This window comes from Magnolia sinica, chromosome 9, assembly GCF_029962835.1.
Source record: "Magnolia sinica isolate HGM2019 chromosome 9, MsV1, whole genome shotgun sequence".
NCBI classification, from domain to species: domain Eukaryota; kingdom Viridiplantae; phylum Streptophyta; class Magnoliopsida; order Magnoliales; family Magnoliaceae; genus Magnolia; species Magnolia sinica.
Window position 1 is genome coordinate 64,696,804 of NC_080581.1, and position 22,245 is coordinate 64,719,048.

The 22,245-nt window shown below is 40.7% G+C and overlaps 1 protein-coding gene across 2 annotated transcripts; it reads right to left on the reverse strand.

Moving 5' to 3' along the window:
• Nucleotides 1-1,394: 1,394 nt before the first annotated feature.
• Nucleotides 1,395-21,827, reverse strand: LOC131255557 (potassium transporter 6-like). 2 transcript variants are annotated; one of them, XM_058256301.1, is made up of 9 exons: nt 21,160-21,827; nt 20,961-21,054; nt 19,701-20,193; nt 19,539-19,592; nt 10,589-10,849; nt 10,453-10,505; nt 5,252-5,375; nt 4,450-4,704; nt 1,395-2,684 (listed from the first exon to the last, which is right to left on the reverse strand). In XM_058256301.1, exons 2-9 carry the CDS (start codon nt 20,982-20,984, stop codon nt 1,636-1,638), a joined length of 2,313 nt encoding a protein of 770 aa, XP_058112284.1. In that variant the 5' UTR covers nt 20,985-21,054; nt 21,160-21,827; the 3' UTR covers nt 1,395-1,635. The 2 variants fall into 2 exon arrangements, with proteins under 2 accessions (XP_058112284.1, XP_058112283.1); XM_058256300.1 differs by lacking the exon at nt 20,961-21,054 and having other exon boundaries at nt 21,160-21,824.
• Between the last annotated feature and the right edge of the window lie 418 nt (nt 21,828-22,245).

Consider the following 22,245-nt stretch of genomic DNA (forward strand, 5'->3'; position numbering starts at 1 on the left):
TCCATTAATTGTCAACTACTTTATTAATATGAACCAATGCATTTTTGGATAATTAACATGAATGCATAGCCATTAAATAATTAGTGGAGTCTTTGCAGGGAAGTAGTACTACTTCTCAATGACGCTTTAAAATTTCAGTGCACATTAGGATCACACTTATCCACGCACATGCACAACATATTCCAACATGCCATGCGTACGACCGTTCAAATTCAAGCATCCTATATGTGCACATATACCATCATCAATCTTCAAGCACTAAAACATATGACATATGCCGATGTATCTAATTCAAGCATCCTATATGTGCACATATACCATCATCAATCTTCAAGCACTAAAACATATGACATATGCCACTGTGTAGATACATCGCATGTAAGCGCACATGTAACAAATGTGCCAACAACCAATCTTTTAAGTTCCCCAAGTGTCCTACAATCTATCCTAGCCTTGTTATTATCTATTTTGTCTATTCTTTAGAATCTTCTTGATATATCCAACGTTGAATAATTCCAAGCTCGAATCACGTTTTGCATGGTATGTTTCGGTTTTCATTTCGAACGTGGGGATGCTCGATTCATAATCGAGACCCTTGATTCCACAAAAAACTTTTTTGTTTGGACAAACCTTGGCAGGCCACAATCACAAGGTTGAGATTATTCAGAAGCTTTTGAGGTACTATCCATCTACGGTGATCCAAAATATACCAATGTTCTAGATCACTGAACATGGGCCCCACTTGCTAGAACTGAAAATAGGCAACACCAATTCGTACGGGCAACAGTCCCAAGTTTCAAAACACCTACTCAACCATGTTAGTGGAGGATTTATACATAATCCACCAGTGAATCATATATCATTCACAGTCGGACACTGTACACATGAATACATGTTCCTCAATCCTAACCATAAGAAATTTCAGCTGCATTGTGGATGGGACATCACCCAAAATTGCACTAGACTGATTATCCTACCTGATTGTTGGCTACCAAACAGTGCTCAAATGAAAACTAGTCAATGGTCTAAATTCAACAGACAAATGCCCATTAGTGGCTAGTCTTTATTATTTAATCCATCTTGGGTGGTGAGTGGGGGCAACCATTTAGACGTGTGGATTGAGCCCATCACTTGCAACAAAGATCATCATGAAGCTTGAGGAGCTCACTGCAACTCTAAGAGGACTCAAAATGGCCAACTCCAGGCTTTTCGAGTCAGCAAAATAGATGTTCAAATCGTTTAAAATAACCCACTGGCATTACATTACTCAAAATTATAGCATCTTGAAATTCAGCTCTCCATGTTGAATCTCCATTGGCACACTTTCAAAAGAAAATACTACTCAATCTAGTGTAGGAAAATCCCAGTTTCACTGCAAGCATGCAACAGGCTCATCAAGGAAGTGGCCCGTTCATTGAATGGGGCACACAATACATAAGCTGTTGCTCAAAAATCAGCCGGGTTGGGTCTCCGGGTGAGCCACATGTACAAAATCTACTCCTATGAACAGAAAATGGCCTACTTTCGAGAGGACAAACTATCAAGCCAACCGTTTCCGCTTTCAAACATGGTATGAGAAGCCTTAATTTATGATAATATACACATATATATAGGGGATGTATAACAAACCCGATATCAAACATGACATATCATACCGACCTCTAGAGTTGATGCATGTGGAATGCTCAATGCATAGGTGGGGCCCCTGCAATTTCTCCTTAAGAAGTCATACCCGTAATCAATCACCAGCTTCTTTATAAGGCTTGAACCGCTTTTTGCTCTTACATACGAGTGACCGAGTATAAATGCCATGCCTGCTTCCCTTGCCTCCATCAGCTCCTGCAGTTCCTCCCTCACCCCCAAGTCCACCTGTGGGCTCTCGGGCAGCACGAACCTCACCCTCTTCCTTGCCACTATGGGTGACTGTATCTCCCTCAGCTCTGACGTGCCTGCTTGCTCAGCTGGATCACAATCTTCCTCGCGAAATTGGATCCCGTCGACATGCGTTGATGTCCCAACAACTGTCATCTTCTCATCATCCTTTTCAATGTTGTCAATTGCTTTTGGTTCTGATCCCTCCGACCGCACAAATTCCGCTATACTACAAACTAGGTCCTTTTCGAACTCCAAGTCATCTTTGTGGACATCATGGTACCCATATCGGACTATGCACCTATAGAGTCTATACTGTTTCGGGCCTATGCGGCCCACAAGGAAACGTTCGTTGGGCTGGACGTATGGTACAGGGACAGACTTGATGCAGAGGAAGACTAGGACCTGGTGGAAGGCCGGGAGGTTGGTGACAAAATGGGAGAAGATGGCTGGGATTCCCGATACAAGTTCGGTGTGGATAAGACCAATGCCTCTAACACGGACAATGCCCAAGCTGGGGCCCAAACTGAGAAGCCAGTTGATGGAGACCTTGTTTTGGACGTCGAACTCGTACTTCTTGAGAGTACCGTAGTGCCACGCATACATGAGAAGCATGAAGATTAAGGCGAGGGCGATAGGGACCCATGCACCTTCAAGGAACTTGATAAGGGAGGCTGAAAAGTAGAGCGCCTCAATGGAGCCGAAGAAGAAAATGAAGCAGATGGCTAGAATGACACTCTGATGCCAGCAGAGGACAATCACTAGGGACATCAGGCATGTGGTCACCAGCATGACAGTTATAACTGCTAAACCTGTTACGAGATATAATGAGCACAGTTCAGATATTATGAATGGGAATGAAAAAACAAAAAGCCTTCTTAATTCTTATGAAGCAAGCATGGTAAGAGAAACCTGAGAAAACTAATGAATTTTCAAAATGGAAAACTTATCCCAAATCTTCCTACTTTTCGGTTTTTGGAGCTCTGCAAGGCTCACCATTTAAGCAAGCAGTTGGCACTCCCTCTCTTACTCCTACATTACAAGTTGCACATCTACAGGGTTGATAGGGGCTGTTAATCTAGTGGGCCAGCAGGTAGATGAGCCATATCCTTTAAAAAATGACTTGGATTGGGCTATCTTAATTGTTGCACCACTCCTCTGAAAATGGACAGTTGATAATAGAAGGACAAAATGACTTGGATTGGGCTATCTTAATTGTTGCACCACTCCTCTGAAAATGGACAGTTGATAATAGAAGGACAAAAGTGGGGGGGGGGGGGGGGTGGTCTTGGGGTTATTGATGAAATGGATGGATAGCAACGAGCAAAAATTTGACCAATCCCACAGCATTTGCCACATGTATGATGAAGATGATAGGGAGTAAGAAAGATGCTGCTATAAGGTGGCGAGCAAAAATTTGACCAATCCCACAGCATTTGCTAGACTTCTGTAGACTCCTTAGTATTGGAGAGTACAAGACTTTCAACCCTCCATTTATAGATTCTGCCTGATAGTAACGCACTTTTATGGGAAAAGCAGACCCAAATGGCTTATGGTGGTGGTGAAGTTTAGAGAATTCAGTTCTGTTAAGAAGCCCTTGATACTTGGCTATAATTTGAACTTCTCCAAGATGCATAACAACCCAATCTTCCTCCGTGGAACATCTTCATAAGAATGGAAAGCTTCACCTTCTTGCAAGGAAAAAGATGAGACTTGGTCCTAAAATAGAAGAACAAAAAGCAGTGGCACAAACATGCAGGGAAAAAAATGAAAGAAAAACTAGGGATCATTTGAAAATTTTCTTCCAGATCTCCAAAAATATTGGTAGACTAAACAGTCACAAGGCAATTGATAGGATTTCAGCCCATAGTCATCTTTATAATTGTAGGCATGTAAGATTGAAGGAAATGCTGAGGTTGGTAGCACGAAAAGTTGAAGCCCGGATGAGCACATCCAGGCTTGTTTGGCTTTTGTTAAAAACTATCCCCAAACCCATAAAAACGTGGACCAAGATGTCTTCAAGAAAAGCAGTTGGGACCAAGACAGGTTGTCCTTAGCAGATCCGGACAGGCTTCAACAAACAGCATTTAGGCCTGACCAGGACAGCATTGGCCTAGCCAGACGAGACTAGGAGAAGCCTGACCTAAACAAACTGTCCAGGCTTGAACTTTTACAGCTAAGAAACAGAGCCAGAGATTATTATAGGATGATTATCGAGGAGATGTGAGCAATGGATTGAACATGCCAATGTGAAAAACATGTCCAGAAACCCAGGCCAATCATTAGTTACGGGACCATGTGAACATTTGCTGACCAAAGAATCAAGGTCTACTCATCAGGAGGGTAAGACATGTTTTGGAAATAGTGTTTGTAATCTGTCCATTTTCTAATTCACATGTCACACATGATGAGTGGACCAGCCTGACTTTGGTCCAGGGTTATTTCATGTTGTTCCCCACTTTATGGATGGGCCAGATTCACACATGCCAAGAATCTGGGTTTGATCTCTTCTCATTTTCTCCCTGCAAATCTCAACATTAGAAGCTTCAAGTGTAACACTAATTTGTATGGTCATACCTGACGCATTACCCATGCGTTTTGTATCTCTGAAACCAACAGTGACAGCCAAACATAGCACCATAAGAATCCAATTGATCTCTGGGATGTAGATCTGACCATGCATTTTAGATGATGTGTGGACTATCTTAACCCTTGGGAAGCAGCCCAATGCGGAGCACTGTTTGATGATCGAGAAAGTTCCTGTGATGATGGCTTGGCTTCCTACCACTGCTGCAAGTATGGCTATTGCCAAAACAGGCCATCGTATTCGCTCTAACATGATAAGAGCAATAATGTCAATTTTCTGAAGATCGCATCCAATAATAAACAATTATTATTTTTCTATGAGGCTTGCTAGAGGCTTGTGAGCCTCTTTGGAGATGGAAGACTGAGGCTCGGTTTTCTCAAGCATCTACTCCATACACAAGGCATCTATGGCAAGTGGGACTCTGCATGTAGTGTCCACTATGAAGATAGGCCATAGCCAAAATTCATCGTGATGTGACAATCTCCACAGTCCAGTTTTGTGAAAATTTCGACCATTGGATGTGAGCAATTGCTCCTTGCTCAACTTTTTCGTAACTACTGAACTACTGGACACTAATGCAGCTGCTAAGATAGCATGCTTTGCATGATTTTTTGAGCTGCAGCCCCATCATATGGTAGCCCATTGGATCAACGTTTCTAGTTGGTCTAGAAGTCCACCACATGTATAAAGAACACACAGGAGACAAGTGAGCCTCCACCTCCAATGAGGCCAGCTGCCAACGAGCCTCTAACAGACCTCTTTTTCTAGTATGGAAAAATCCAAAAGAGATACCTGGAACAGATACATAGAACCCAATTCTGTAGTCGTTTTCAATAATATGATGTTTAGATAGATAAGCTGCTTGACCCATATATGCAAGTATCAAGGATGGATAAACCACAGAAGTGAAAGCAATCTGCAGATGAGGGGTGGTCTATTAGACATTGTCCGCATAAATGTAGAAAGCCAAAATATCCTACTCTTTCCAATGTATCATATCCTTGAAATTATGGACGTCTATGGAATTCAAATGCCACATTTAAAGATGGGGATTCTTTTGCAATGGTCAGGTATTGAGTTGTTCCATATGAAGTTTTTGTGCATACTGACCCTTTAAATGCAAAGAGGGAATTACAAGCAGTGTGACAAATATCACCAAGATTTTGAATACTGACTTTTTGTAACACCACACACCCACACCCACACCCATCCCAACCCACCCACCCACCCACACCCACACATCTTAATAGTTTATTTTTGCAAGATTTCCTGATAATATCCCAAGAAAAGCCTCAAAATTTGAAATCTCTCGAGAAATTTCCAGGCTGAGAAATTGCGGAGAACGAGATCTGTCAATATGCTTACAATTAGTACAAGTTGGGCCCCCTCGTTCAATGATCAAGACTACTGATAAGATTACCCTCATAGTGGATGGACATTGCCAAAAGCCACTCAGATTGTAAGATCCCCTGGTTCAATGATCAAGGCTACTGCTCAGATTACTTAGCCTCATAGTGGATGGGCATTGCCAAAAGCCGCTCAGATTGGAAGATCCCAACCATCCAATATTTGGCTTCTTTTCACTTGAAGGTGACCCTTGCTGCATTTCTATTCTTGACCGCCTATTTTCCAGACCCAATTATAAGGGTTGGGATCTTTCCATGGAGGAAATTTTCGAGGCATTGCCCATATGTGGGGCCATCATTTCAATTGTCTGGATGACTAAACAACAGCCTCTACATGTACACACTGAAAATATGAGGATTTTGTGTATGTCCTCCGTTTGAGTATCACATATTTCTTCAAAACGAAAACCTTGATTGCATACCTCCATAGTCCAATGAGCGATTGGAATCATTCCCAGATTTTCCAGTCAGTGGTTAGAAAAGAGAAAAGTATAAGATCCTAGACCCAAGGATATGCAAAATATTCTCAGGCTTTCAGTTTGTACAAGTGGGGCCCTGGTTCAGTGATACAGACTGTTTATCAGGCAAGCTCCACCATGGATAGGCATCCGAATTACGTCACAGATTTGAAATTCCCAGCCATCCAATCTTTTTTTTTCTTCTTTTTTTTTTTCATGGAACGTGAACTTTATTCTTTCTTTCTAAACCATCTATTTGAACACCAAGAATCTAAGGGTTAGAATTATTCCATTGGCGCATTATCCATTGACATGGGGCCTACCAATTCAATTGTCGGGATCACCAAACCATGGCTCCCCAAGGATAATATGCATATGCTCAGGAGGAGAATCATATGTCAAACAACCATTTACTCCTAAAAGCTTAAGCTGTCAGAGTGTGGTGTATCAATGTATATCAAGGGACTTTATCACTTCAACACCCCCCTGCACGTGCGAGGTGGGAACTCCGCACAGGAACATATTGACGAAGGTGGAGGGACACTCACACCATAAATAGGCCGGGCTTAATTTCCCGGTCCCTGGGCCGGACCTGATTTTCTTGACCCCCCGTGGGAGAATAATATATTAGCAAGGCATATTTGCTGCTCTTGAGATTCAAACATAGGACCTTCCGCTTTGATACCATGTCAAACAACCATTTACTCCTAAAAGCTTAAGCTGTCAGAGTGTGGTGTATCAATGTATATCAAGGGACTTTATCACTTCAACATCATATGTTCAAACCTGAACTCCAAAGCTGAGTTTTCCTATCAGTAGTTGAACCTGGCCCATTCAAATCAAGAATTGTTTGCTGAAAAATTCACATCCTTGCATTTTTTTAAGGTTAGACCCTAGTACTACTAATTTGATCAGGAGCGTGGAAATGAATAATAAACGGTGAGGAAATTTTTGCTATTGTTGTTAGGGGTGCAACTCGGGCGGGTTGGGTTGGGTTGGGTTGGGTCGGGTTGAAGATCAACCAAGGCAACCCAACCCGAACGTACACAAATAAGTGTGATTATCCCCAAACCAACCTAAACTGACCTGGATTTGTTCAACCCAAACCTAGCCTGACTTCAAATCAGGTTGGTGTTTTTCAACCTGAACCCAACCTCAGTCAGGTTTGGGTTGACCCGAACCCAAATTGCAGCCCTAACCGTGAGTGGCCATATTCAGCCTTCCACAGAAAATGAGCTGGCCTAGATGAAATTGATGAATAGAGCACCTTGCAATTGTATCAAATATCAATCATATGGTCTTTAGCATGCAACTCTGGTTTCATAACTGCAACCGTAGTAAGTAATAGACAACAAAAAGACTATGTTTCTTGCTTAAGTGTGCCTGCTAGTTGAAGAGTACTTCAGTTATCTCATAAAATCAACGAGCAGGAGTATCCAAAAAATGCATTGAAGGACTATGATCTCATTGCTCAATGTTAACAATTCTCTAGTTGTAAAATAATGCACCTCGAGTATATCATTTGACTTTTCAAATGAATCTAACACAAATACAATTCTAACACAAATAGCTAGTACAATGCATTAAAAAATGACTGAATTCCTCCAACCAATAATTTTCTATATGAAAAGGAACTTCATGCTTGTCAAATTTGACTCCTCATCATAAATTGCTGGTATGATGCATTGAAGATATCAAAATTGTTCAAAATCAAGTTATCTATAAAGGTGCATCAACTTTATTTTCAGACTATTGGAAAAGAGAGATTTGCTGAGCACGCAGGAATGTACAAGGCTAGGCTGCCATCAACATGACATAACATGTTCCATCTAAGGCTTGAAGTATCATCCGAATCAGTACATAGCACTTTTTACGTACCGATATTGTCCATGACTGATATGGCTGTATCAGCCTGTATCAGCGAAACAGCCTAACACGGCAATATACCCCATGTCAGAGATAAACAAGACAATAAACCAAAACTGGTTTTTAATCCTTGGTGCCAGCACAAATATGGGTGTAAGATCTAAGCTGTCTGCCAATTAGGTCCTGCCATGTAGATAGCCAGTAAAAAATACTCGTCGACTCATCAGATGAACCACAATTTACTAAAAATGGGCAGCTGAAAAATAAATAAATAAATAATTGGCCAAGTTTTTTCTGCACCATGTGTGTTCCATCATGGTGGCCCAACTGGTAAGTGGACCAGCCTGAGTTTTGGGCCAGGGCATCCATGCAGCAGGATCCACTTGATGGATAGCTTGATCTCGCACCAACTTGCCACATGAACAAAAGTGCTGAGAAGGAGATGGCTGCCTTATCCACGCATGGAATTTAAGTACCTCACCCACCCACCACATAAAGACATAAAGAAAGAAGAAAGGAGAGGGACACTGGGAAAAAAAGGTATACCAAATAATGAGAGGAATTCTCTGACTTTCGAGTCATTGGATTGGACCAAGTCAATCAGGAACATACTTAGCCTCCAATTTTGATGAGAAATTCTATATTAAAACTAATAGTATCAAACATATTACCAGTCAATGGATTCTGAACAAAAGACCTCTTGTTATTCACTCATCAGAATGTATTTAGAGCACCCATTCCGTCCAAAAACTATGATACCCTAATGCAGATAACAATATTAACAAAAACAGAACTTGGGATATGACTGTCTGGCACTCAAAATCAACAATGAGGGTATCAGTATCCCAATAATATACTCTACATATTTAGATTTATGATCTTCAAATTTTTACTAGTGATATTTGACCCATAATAGTTATTTTATGGCTGGGATAAAATACATAAATCAAGGTGGCCCACGTGCTGGACAACACTTATCTGATGTGGGTACCACCGTCCAGGGCATCTGGACGGTGTGGAATAACATATACATCACAGCGGTCCACATTGGTGGATAGTGTGGATCAACATCAAGGTGGGCCACAAAAGGAGAGAGAGAGAGAGAGGTGGTGTAGAGGGAGGGACCCCGCCACTATGGGCCCCTCATATGATTACAACACATACATCAAATTGGGTCGCATCACAAGTGGGCCATCGAATTGAAAATCGACGGTAGATCACCCACCGTTAGATCTTGGACTCCTCCTTCTACCAATGTGTTCTAGAGCTCTAAGGGATGAATTTCAATGGTTGAGATGAAGCTTGGAGGGTGGGATTGGGTGGTAGGAAGGTGGGCCACACAAAGCTTCTTTCTCCATGGAAGCTTAGATGTCCACCTCTCTCATGGGTGTTACTTGGGAGATGGATTTGAGAGAGAGAGAGAGAGAGAGAGAGAGAGAGAGAGAGTTGATGTAAGAGAGGGAGAGGGATGGTGAGTAATGGGTGAGTGAGTGATAAAGACCTTTTTTCCTGTTAATGTACACAGTTTCATGTACTCATGTGGTGCACTATAATTTTTGTGTACTCTTGCAGTGCACCATATCTTTTGGTTCTTATCTTTCACTCTGTTCTGTTAAACGTGATTCGGCTATGAGTCTTTATTATGATTGCGATTAGATTATAACTATTCTTTATTATGATTGCGATTAGATTATAACTATTCTTTATTTTGATTAGATTAGAACTCTTATTCATGTAACCCTAATTTACTATTAATAGAAATCAAGGAGACAGTGAGCCCACCTGAAAGACTCCGATCCTCTTTCACATTCTTCTCTTCCTCCTTTCTTCCTCTCCTTCCATCATTCTTTCATTGTACTAGAGCTAGAACTTCACTGATCCATGCCATGCTGGCACATGTGTGCATATACATGAGCTTTATTGCACACATGTTGGGGCTATACATGAGCTTTATTGCACACATGTTGGCGCTAGAAAAGCTCTTGGTTATATATTGAGGTCTACAACTTAGCAGAGGTGAGAGATACCATTAGACAGCAAGGTGAAGAGCATTCTGACTACAAATCTTCGACCAGAAGCATTCATTGTACAGTACATAACCTAGAATGTTGAATATTAAAGAGAAGAATAATGGTGTGGAAGTTAGTTAGAAACAGCTCAGTTCGAAAATAATGCAGAAGTCGGCACACATGTTCATCACATGAGAAAACATGTAAGATTTATCCAGGCTTGCCAATGGGAATCATGTTACATTATCACATACCTTGATTGATAGCTGAGAGAAGTGTCCGAGATCCGCAAACATAGCTTCTGAGCCTGTGAAAAATGAGGAGGATTAGAATAGACGCTTTTAGGTGAAGATTGCCAGGAACCCAAAATTTCAACCTTTTGTTACATACCTGTTATACACAAGAGGATTCCACCTAAAGACATCCAACCGCCCCTTTGGGTCTTCTTCAAAAACTTGTACATGTAATATGGAGAGAGTGCTTGGTATACATGTGGATTCCAATGGAAAATATTGTAGATACCAATAGTGCTGATGCATAAAAGCCACGTTATGACGACTGGTGCAAACAGGAAACCCACCCGATGGGTACCATAGTGTTGGAGGGCAAACAAACATACGAGTATGACACACGCAACAGGAACCTCAACATCTGCAAAAAATTGTAAATTTAGATAAGGGAGCATATTTAATTAAACATGTGATGTTGTGTGAAACAAATAACTAAATCATTGGCATGCTTTTCACATAAATAGTTTTTTTTTTAAAGTATTTAACTAAAAGAGCCATACTATGAAACTTTGAGAAAGAGCGATTGAGCGAAGACAAAGGCACGACATGAATGTATCATAACATCAGTTTGGTTTCATGCCAGGGAGACCTACCACTAAAGCTATTTTCCTTCTCAGACAAATAATGGAGAAACATAGGGAGAGGAGGAATGATCTCTACATAGTCTTTATTGACTTACAAAATGCCTATGATAGGGTCCTTAGGGAGTTAATTTGGCGGGTGTTGGGAGAGAAAGGAGTTTCAAGAGGATATATGGACACGATGAAGGAAATGTATGAGGGAGCAGTAACAAATGTGAGGACCACTAGTGGAGAGACAAGTGAGTTCCCAATTAGTGTAGGCTTGCACCAAGGGTCAACATTGAGCCCATACCTTTTCAAATTGGTTATGGATGAGTTAACAAGGCATTACAAGAAGAGATCCTATGGTGAGAGAGGGTGTAAACACAAAGCTAGGTTTATGAAGAGGTGCTTTACAATTTAAAAGATTTAAATTAACATGGAGTGCAATTTTAGTAACAATAAGAGTGGGAACGAGGAATTAGCATAGATTGTTAACCAAAAAGTTTCACAAAATGACCACTTTCAATATCTTGGGTTGATAATTCATGAAAGTCGAGAGATTGAGGAGGATGTTACTCATAGAATTCAAGTGGGGTGTAAAAAATGGAGATGTAGCTCTAAAGTTTTATGTGATCGTCGTGTACCATTCAAACTGAAAGGGAAATTTTATAGGATAGCTATAAGACCAACCATGATTTATGGAACAGAATGTTGGGTAAGGAACATGTCCATAGGATGAGTGTAGCTGAAATGATGATGTTGAAATGCATGAATGTTGGGCAAGGAAGATGTCCATGGCTCTAACTCCCATGTTCTTTGCTTTTTAAGAGCAACCATCTCATCAAGTATTGATGCTTTCCACAATAGATTCTTTAAGGCCTCTACAACTGTAGAAGAAACAAAAACAGACAATTTGTAACGACCCTGATTTTTCAAACCATATGAGAAGTGGACTGACCAAACTAATAATTTAATTTTATGGTTATTAACAAAACCAAGCACTTAGCCTAATTGGTAGGGTACTCTTGGTGGAAGGATAGATCAACGGATTGATTCCTAACACCGCAGTATTTATATTTTTGCCAAATTTCACAAAACCCTAGTGGAATCTTCTCAATCTATGGCAAAGGGAAGAACCACAGGAAATTCTTGTAGAAAACCCTAAAAGCTAAAGAGCAGTCGGAAGAGAGAGAGAGAGAGAGAGAGAGAGAGAGAGGCCCCGTGAAAGAGAAGTCTCTGCCAGTAAGTTTTACATCAAATTCTTTTGTTCTTTTCTGAATTTTCTATCTAAAAGCCCGGATCTAAACAACGAACGAAGCGGATTTATCCTACGATCATTGTCTCGAGCTGTGGGGAAGTTTTGATGAAAGAAATTAGTTTTGAGCAAGATCTCGTATTATGGGAGATCGGCGTTGAGAAATCTAGCCGTATCAGTCTATGAAGATTCAAATGGACCTTAAAATCGAGTCGTGTTAGGACCTCGAATCCTAGAGTGATCCGAATGAGGGATTTCCCACGGCGATCTACGAGTAATATATATATATATATATATATATATATATATATATATATATATATATATATATATATATATAGATTATGCTATAAAATAGTTTTTTAACCAACGATTGTAGATCCTAGATATTTTGGATCCGTGCAATCCTTTGGTTATTCCGAACTTAACGATGAGAAAACCATTGGATGGGTTGGACCTAATCCACGAATTGATTGTATTCATGGAAGCTAAGAGTGACAGGAGAAACCCTTAGATTTTTGGAAATTTGGATTGTGTAACAGAACCTAACCGACTTCGGTCGATCAATCGAAGCAAATGTTCAATTGATCGAACGTGTCGATTTTTATCCAACAACACAAGTAGAAAAATCATACCGTGGTCCGATTGATCGAAGTCTAAGTTCAATCAATCAAGGATCTACTCAAGCAATCTCGATCGATCAAGGATACCGATCAGAATGACCAAAACTGTTCAGCAACTTATGCCTTTAAGAGGGGTGGACTGTAGTATGTAGTGATCGAGTCTCTTCCACCGCTAACAAAAAATGCACAATACTCCTCGACTATAGACTCTCCTCGATGCATGTTTATGATGTCCTCATGTAGTTGGTATGTACAAGCTAAGTCATCACAATGGGAGAACATCTTCACAATAGTGACCCATATCTACTGGGCCGTTGAGCACATCATCAATGACACGCTAATGTTAGGCTCCATAGTAGCCCATAACAGTAAAATTATCATATTCCTAATCTTCACTGGATGGGGGCCCCAATAGGTGAAGTTGGTCACTCCCAGAAATAAATCCCAACTTCCTTTTTCCATCAAGATAGATTTTCACTGATTGGCTGTTGGTCTACTAATCCTATGAAGCTAGCCTTCTAACAATCCATGATCTATACTACATATAAATGGAAATTATTGAGAACGAATTGCAACATACCAATTGAACAACTGCAAACAATAATAACAGAACACCAAACTGGCTTCTCACTAGGTGTCATAGATGGTGGATGCCTCTTTCGGACAGGAGTGGCTGTTGTTGTTTGACAGTGGCAGTTCCAAAATGGTAATAGTGCCCGTAATGGCCACCATCATTATCATTATGATACAGGTTGTTACTTCTTTTTTTTTTTAACCTATTTCGGCCTCGTAATGGACCATTTCATTTTTCCATAATGACCATTGCTACCGTTACGTTATGGCCGTTATGTAACCAGTTTGGAATATCTTAGTTACTGCCACTGTTGATGGTGGCGATTGTTTTTGCTATTGATGGTGGTTGTGGCTACTGTTATACACGATGGCGACATTTGTTGTTGTTAATGGTTGGAGGAACGACAGGTCAACCAATTTTAACATTGACTAGGGCAGCCCCAGGTGGCAATCACTGCCGCTATGAGTGGCCGCCGATGACAGGAGAGAGAGAGAGAGAGAGAGAGAGAGAGAGAGAGAGAGTAATTTTGAAAAGTTAAGGCTAGTGCGGCAGTCACTGAAAGTTGGGGGGGGGGGGGGGTGTGTTGTGGGCTGGTGGGCTGGCTGGTTTTAAAAACCCTAACTCTAATACCATGTAAAGCTAGAAGACCTTCTTCTTCTTTTGAAAACAGTAGCTCTAATACCATGTAGAGCGAGAAGAGCTTCTTCTTCTTTTGAAAACATTAGCTCTAATACCACGTAGAGCTGGAAAAATTAGGGCTAGAGAACCTTCTTGTTCTTCTTCTTAGAGAGATAGAGAGAGACCTAACGTTTTATAAAATGAAAAAGGGACAAATACAAGAATAGGAAATCTATAATGGAGAATCATCAATCTCGATACAACAGTGAATCTATATCCAACTGGATTCAATAAGCACTAAAGGATATATATCAAAAAAGGAAAAGGAAAAGCTTAAAAGAATATATTTCAAACACAACTACGGACTTGGCACACCCAACCACTCTCCTCCTAGCCCTCGTGAATGTCTTCAGACCGACCCACTGAATTTTGAAACATTTTATTTCCTTTTTTATGTTCATTCATCCTATATCGAGAAGCCTACGCATTACATAATATCTTCCTCTTGACATATGACTACCCCATGTCAAACCTGAAAAAGAGACCCTAATTGCCATCGGCATTGACTAATGGATTTTGAATAGTTTGAGAATGTCCACCAAACAACCCATGTGAACTCTCAAATGAATAAATAGATGGTGCACCAATACCGTGTTCCAAAGATAGCAAGCAAACAATAAGAGTAATTATTTGTCCATCTCTTAAGTGCTCAATAGTTCACACTTTTTCCTTCCCCACAAACCAGGCAAAAGAAATCACCCTTGATGGATCCAAATAAGATCAAATTCATGCAGTCGGAGCTCTCCCAAGAAGAGAACTTGCTCTTATACCAAAATTGGCAGATTATGAAGTCAAATTTTGAGCCCGAAATTGAATTAAACAATTCGAGAATATATGTACCAGATTTGGAATCCGAACTAGATCTGTTGTGAAAGAATTCACTTGAAGGAAATAAAAAAGAAATGATCAATAAGGATGTATCCAGGGCATCATACCACTAGAGTATAGAAACATCACACTCCACAAAACTAACCTATCACATGCTTTAAAAAAAGAGTCTTTTCATCAAAATAACCATGTTCTAAACCATATGTATGGTCTAGCATATATGGATCTTGCAATGCATGCCACACTTACCTAATTAGTAATTAGAAATATAGAATGCCAATTGTTGCTTGCTAAACAAGGTTGGTTCTAAATGGAAACATCTTTAAACTCAATTAAATATGAAACTAAATGAAACTAGAAATCTATCCAATCTACCCATGTACAAATCTTACTTGAACCTTCTATTGAAATGCTGCTCTTGCTAAGAATCACGCTATTGCCTACCAGCTGTTTATGCTTGCTAACATTTTGAGAGAGAAGGATTGCTGATTCTACACAACCCATGCAGCAAAAGGTGCTACGTTACTGTGGTTGAGCGGCACAAGTCAATTTGATCCCAAGTAAAAAGTTGCATTGACAATTAGAACTCAAATATTCAACACCCTTCTCTCATATATACGAGTAGTGAGTCCCATCATGAAGATCCCATCTGAATGATGCAAACAGTGGGCCCCGCTGTGTGGATCGTTTGGCACAAACAATATCGCAGTTTGCTAATCAGATAAGCTACACTATTTTGAAATCAATCTAAGGCCGATCCATGACTAAACACACAGCTTAGGCACATATAATGAGTGTATGGATTTTCAGGATAGGTGATCCTCATGATCAGGCCCCTCTTTTGCACGATTTAGATGGCCTAAAACTTCTTGCAATTGTGGACCCCCACATGTCTCCACGCTGCCACACATGCACAGTGACCGTCCTCACCTCGGAACTAAATCCCAATGTCTCCAACCAAAATTTCTGTGAGCCCACTATTGACTTGACGCATATGTCAATCCACCCCATTCATCAATTGCTACATGTCATGTAAGGATCTGAGCCAAAAAATAAAATAAAATAGACTAACCTAAAACTCAAGTAGGCAGTAGGCCACACCACAAGGAACGGTAGAGAGGGGGTCTCCCACCATAGAAACCTTCCTAGGCTCACCGTGTATTTTATACCCATCCAATCTGTTAATCAGGTGACCCACTAGGATGAATAGAACTAGATATTAAAAAGAAAAAAGAAAAAGGAAAAAAGCCTAATAAAAAACCCAGGTGGGCCACACTGAGTGAATTTATTGATTTTAGTTGTGACTTTGATATGTTCTCATAGTATGATCCACTGGGGTTTTGAGATCTCAATGATTTTTAATTTCCAATGAAAATATTGTGGAAAATGGATTGGAAACATACATCGGGATTGGCGCCGCATAGTCAACGTTGCATGCATGCCCTATAACACCTGATGTAGAGGATTCCAGCCCCATCTCTAACAAACAATCCCATTGCACAGACAAAGAATGAATCACTCTTTAAACCTATATTTAGGTGTTTTGGCTCACCCAAATTTGAAATGGATTGAGTTTCTTTGCGTCTCTTCATGTTGATGGGTCTCACATGAATCATGATTGATGGGTTGGATAAAGCATACATGATACATTGGACTGCACAATCCACCAGGAATTTTCTATGGTGGGTATTTCTCTCCCCGGTGTTCCCATTGTTCCCTTTGTTGTGGACTATCTGAGTTACAAATCAAGCTAGATTTTGGGATCAATGCCAACAATTTGGTGGATCATCTAATGGATGGGTTGGACAAAAAACAATCATCAGGTGGGCGACACGAATCTCAAACACATGTTCTCCACTCCCTTGTTTATCTCTTTGCGCAGGCTGACAAATCAGAGACTAATTAATTTCAAATACCTTGCCTGACTTTTAACTCTTGACTTACATTCTGTGTCGCTCAAGCAGAATAGCATGTTTTCACTGCATAGTTTGTGTAGAATTAGCAAGCCTCTCTTAACAGATAATTCCCAGCTCTCACAATCAAATCTATCTGAGTTATAAATCAAGCTAGATTTTGGGATCAATGCCAACAATTTGGTGGATCATCTAATGGATGGGTTGGACAAAAAACAATCATCAGGTGGGCGACACGAATCTCAAACACATAGATATTAACACATGTTCCCCACTCCCTTGTTTATCTCTTTGCGCAGACTGACAAATCAGAGACTAATTAATTTCAAATACCTTGCCTGACTTTTAACTCTTGACTGACATTCTGTGTCGCTCAAGCAGATTAGCATGTTTTCACTGCATGATTTGTGAAGAATTAGCAAGCCTCTATTAACAGATAATTCCCAGCTCTCACAATCAAATCTGCTGCTGCTGCTCCTCTTCAGGCTTTGTTCAACTATAGTACAGATAAATCATGCACACACATGCGAGGTGCATGAATGAATGGCGTGCATATGTGACCAATTTGGTAGCGATCAGCTCCCCACTGTTAAGAGTCACAATGATTCCTTTTCCTGGCCACAATCAACCTTTTTGTCTTTCCATTTTTACCAGAATAGTGTCCCTTCATGGTTTCCATCATTGAGAGGTCCTTAAGTTGACACCTCAATGCTTCTCCCATTACTAGGTTCGCTTCAAGCTCCAATAACAAAAACCAGTTTCCCAACCTCATATGGCAAATTTGATTGTCTGGAACTCCTTGTTCAGCCATTGAATGGTTGTCACTTCAATTGTTGATCATCTACTCAAGTTTAGAATCAAGCTGAGACAGTCCGTTAAAATTGTCATGCGCTTGTGAAATGGTGATATTGCTCTCAATGAGGCGACGCTCTTCTTCAGATACAACAACAACATTATTCAGATGGATAAAGTCTCCAACTTGTATGGATTTTCTTATGAACCTCAATGTTCCTAATTTGTGGCATATAACACTGTCCTCCATAGCCATTCATAAAGCAAATGGAATTTCACCTTCACCCACCAATCATCAAACTCCTTAGAATTTTTCAGATATCCTCAAGAGCCTTCTCCACCCCAAAAACAGTAAGTACGTCTACATCTGAAATCTTTATTTCAAATAGTTGTGATTGAAATAACCTTTCGGACACCAACTGATTTACTTTTCCCCTAGGCCATCACCATAGATCGGAGGTCATCTTCTATTTCTGCCAATTGACCTAATACTATGCAAGAAAACAAGTTATCCAGCAAGCACTTGACAACAGGTATGATGCTTGCTATAAAGGAGTAATTAGCAAAAGAGGTTACAGTGTCTGATATCAAGGAAAAAGATAGGGAGGGGCCTCTACACCAAGTAAATTCAATTTGGGCATCGTTCTTGTTGCTGAAATTGAGCTTCCTTTCCGGTATAAGGACCTAAGATGATGTGTTATGTGTTCTACAGAAGGACTTAGACAAGCATACAATACTGACTTGGAGAGTGCACTGTCTATTCACATGGAGTGTGTGAATACTCTTGGCTGTGGTCAGCAATCGATTAAATGATCAAAATAAGATGCAGCTATTTGCTGTGGTCAACAAACCACTCCCAAGCTTTGATCTAGTTAACATGCGTGAGCTTGAGAATCCATATGCAGTCTTGATTCCATTCCCTATAAATATGGGATTCCACAGTCATCTCCAACTGCGTCTAGAAAGAAAGAGAGGTGGACATTTTGTTTACTACTAAAACGAAACATTTCAGAACTTCAGGCCATTCAGGGTTCCATCTAGCAAAAGACAATTTTTATTTTTTTTTATTATATAGAAGCAGAGCACTTTCCGAAACTCATTGATTTTAATCAACCTATGTAATTGACTATTACAAAGCGCCCATGGGAGTTTTGTGCTCTCATTGCAGTCCCAAACAAGAGTTGCATCAGGTTGGCAACTGACATGAAACTTCGACCACCACTTTTATAATGAATCCGGACAGAATGACATATCAGGATTTGTGTATCTGACTCGATTAGCTGGGATAAGGCTCAGATGATGACAATGATGATGATGAGAAGCTCTTTACCAGGATTATCACAAACTCTTAACCATCCCATTGACTGGAGATTTTTTATTTTTTTTTTAAGCATGTGTTCGAAGGCTGAAATACAGAAGAATCCCTGAAATTGAAAATTAGAATGAAAAAGAAAAACTGCCAAAAAGATATGAGTGAAGCAGACAGAAATGGAGCATGACAGATTGAAATAGACAAACTATGGCCAAAACAAAATAGGGTTATACTTCAACTTGATGACTGGAACGAACCACTATTCCTATTCCAAAAACCATCAGAAAGATCTCTGGGATCCAAAAAGCATTATAAAAACCTCTGTTTCCTACAGATCAAATCTCCCAAAAGAGCTAAATCTTCGACATGCAAATTGTTAGCAAATACAAAATTACTCTATCTTAAAACTAGTAATTCATCCACTATTAGATAAAAAAGAGCAACTACTGTCTCGAAAGCCCGTTAACAGATTCACACTGCAATACAAAAGGTTACCAAGGTAAGGATTTTACATTTGTGATGCTCCTTCGACATTGAAAGCTCAAGGCCCGAGACCGCAGAGAACACTGCAAAAATCACCACAACCAGAAGTTCCAGCGAGCAGAAATCAGATAAATATTACAAACCCAAGTCCAAATTCAAATTCAAAACCTACAAATTAACAGCTATTTTACCAGAAATCGCCGGTGTGAGTACACCATCACCGATAACCATACAAGCCCCAATCAATGCAAGAACCAGTAACACCCTCTGCAACACTCGATGCTTCTCCAACAACGTTTTCATCCGCGCCCCGACTCCCTTATCAGGCCTCAGATTGCTCCCACCATCCTTCTTGTAAGCTGACAGCTCCTCATCTGCCACCTGGCAGTTCGGCAAGAAGCCCACCCGTGCATGCCGGCACAGCAACGAATACAGTGCAAACGTCCCGCCCTCACCATTATCGTCTGCCCTGAGCACAATGAACACATATTTAAGCAGCGGGACGAGAGTCAGTGTCCAGAACACAAACGATAGAACGCCGTAGATCTCTTCATTCGTCTCTGAGTGCTGAATATCTTCGGCAAAGGTGCTCTTGTAGACATAAAGAGGGGAAGTACTCAAATCCCCATAGACGACGCCCAGGCTCTGGTATGCCAATGTCAAAACCGTCTTCCAAGACTCTTTCTGCAGTAACAGGAAAAGCAATTCCAAATTAGGAACAAGACACCACCTGGCGCATCTTAGCACAAACCATCTTACAAACGACAAAACAACAATAGCCAGCGGCCATGAACACATGTTAGCAAAGACCCATCTTCCAATAGGAAATGGACAGAGGATGAGGTGCTATTCAATGTACCAAGAGCACCCACTGGCGCAAAATAGCATAAGCCCATCTCACAATAAAAACAGCAGCAAAGCCCAGAACAGGAAAACCAATCAGGAGTGAAGTCTCCAGTCCAGAACACCCACGGACCGATCGTAGCAGAGGCCCATCTCATAATAAAAACAGAAGCAGACCAGAATCAAGAACCAGATAGGTAGTGTGTAGTTTGTGTATACAGCATCCACTTGGCGCATTTTTGCAGAGACCCATCTTATATTAACAAATAGCAACAGAGAATGAGACAACCGGACAGGGAAGGGTCGGTTCTGCACTCTACCCACCCTACTGGCGCATGTTAGCAGAGCTGCAGACGGCCCATCTTACAATAGAAACAACAGCAACACAGAATTAGGAAACCAGACAGAGAGGGGTGGCCTCTACACTCTACAGCACCCTACTGGCGCATTTTAGCAAGGACCCATCTACCTCTACAGGATTTCCTTAAATTCCACCTTCTAAAGAAACCATTTCGGGTGAAATTACAATGAGGAAATAAAAATAAATAAAAACAGAGAGAGGGAACAAAAAATTCGGAATCAGGAAACCGTAGACCGTTGTGTCCTACATCATGCAGCACCAACCGGCGCATCCTAGCACCAACCCGTCCATGCCCAGACGACAACTCCACAATCTCAACAGAACCATTCCAGCTGCAAGTTCTGGAACAGCAAAAAGGCGATCCAGGAATGAGACAGGGAGGGCTAGTGGCGTGCTCTACACTCTACAGTACCCTACTGGCGCATTTTAGCAAAGACCAATCTTACCTTCACAGGATTTCGATAAACAGGACCTTCAAGATCCATCTCCAAACGCCTCAAAATTTCAGAAAAACCATTCCTCCAGCTATCTTTGCAGAAGAAAACAGCGACGACCCAGATGCAGTCAATCAGGAAACCAGCACTCTACATCACCCACCGGCTCATTTTAGCATAGACCCATTCCCATACGACTCTTAAAGATCTCAAAAAACCATTTCCACTTCCAATTCCGTACCAAAAAAAAAAAAACAAAGACGACCCAAAAAGAGAGAGACTCTCCTTCTCCAACAACAACAACTTCCAAGAAAAAAATCAACGACAATGGATTCTTTCCTAGAAGGAGTTAGCCATTCTTGGAAGTCCAAATGACAGTTCAACCATCACGAGAGAGAGAGAGAGAGAGAGAGAGAGAGAGTAAAGAAAGATATGGGGAGGAAAGACGTGGGAAGAGATGGCAATTAGAATAATGGAGAGGAGTGGTTTTGGAGTTGGTGGATTTTCATTCTTTAAAATATTTTTTTTCGGGGGTTTTTCTTTCTTGTGCGAGTGAGATGAGATTGATGAGAGGGTCCTCTAGAAACGGGCAGAAACCCAAAACAAAGAATCTTCGTCTCCTCTCACGCAGACTGTTACGTGAACGGAATATAAATTCAAGTGGCTCTCATTTATACTCTGATAGACTCCGATACTTGATACGCCGTCACTCGGAACTTGTACATCTCTCATATATTAACTCAAATTAAAAGCGTCCAAATTCTGTGATCCAATGCAGATAAATCGTGTTCTGAAAATCAGATCGGTTGAACAATCCCAACTCCAATTCTTGGCTATTTCTCATTTCAACCGTCCAATGAATGTCCACGAATCGGCTAGTTTTGTTTATAATGTAAGTGCGAATTTCGTTTATAATCCATCTAAAGTGGGACCCATACGTTTCCTGGTTAGATTTGAGTTATTGTCTTCCATGTAAATTGTTTCTTAGTGCCATCCCAGGCTGCTAATGCGACAGTTTTTATCACATCTTTATATGAAAGTTTGTTAAAATCCACGCGCGCATGGAAGTGCTGGAATTCTACATACTCGTGTCAATAT

Bases quoted from the DNA above. Each gene is read 5' to 3' on its own strand.
- LOC131255557 (XM_058256300.1), bottom strand. From the start codon at position 21,198: ATGGATCTTGAAGGTCCTGTTTATCGAAATCCTGTGAAG. The intron at 10,506-10,588 runs GTATGTAACAAA...CATTTTTCACAG, and splicing joins AATCCTCTTGTGTATAACAG to GCTCAGAAGCTATGTTTGCG. The intron at 4,705-5,251 runs GTATCTCTTTTG...TTATCATGTTAG, and splicing joins GTTCTATGTATCTGTTCCAG to AGCGAATACGATGGCCTGTT.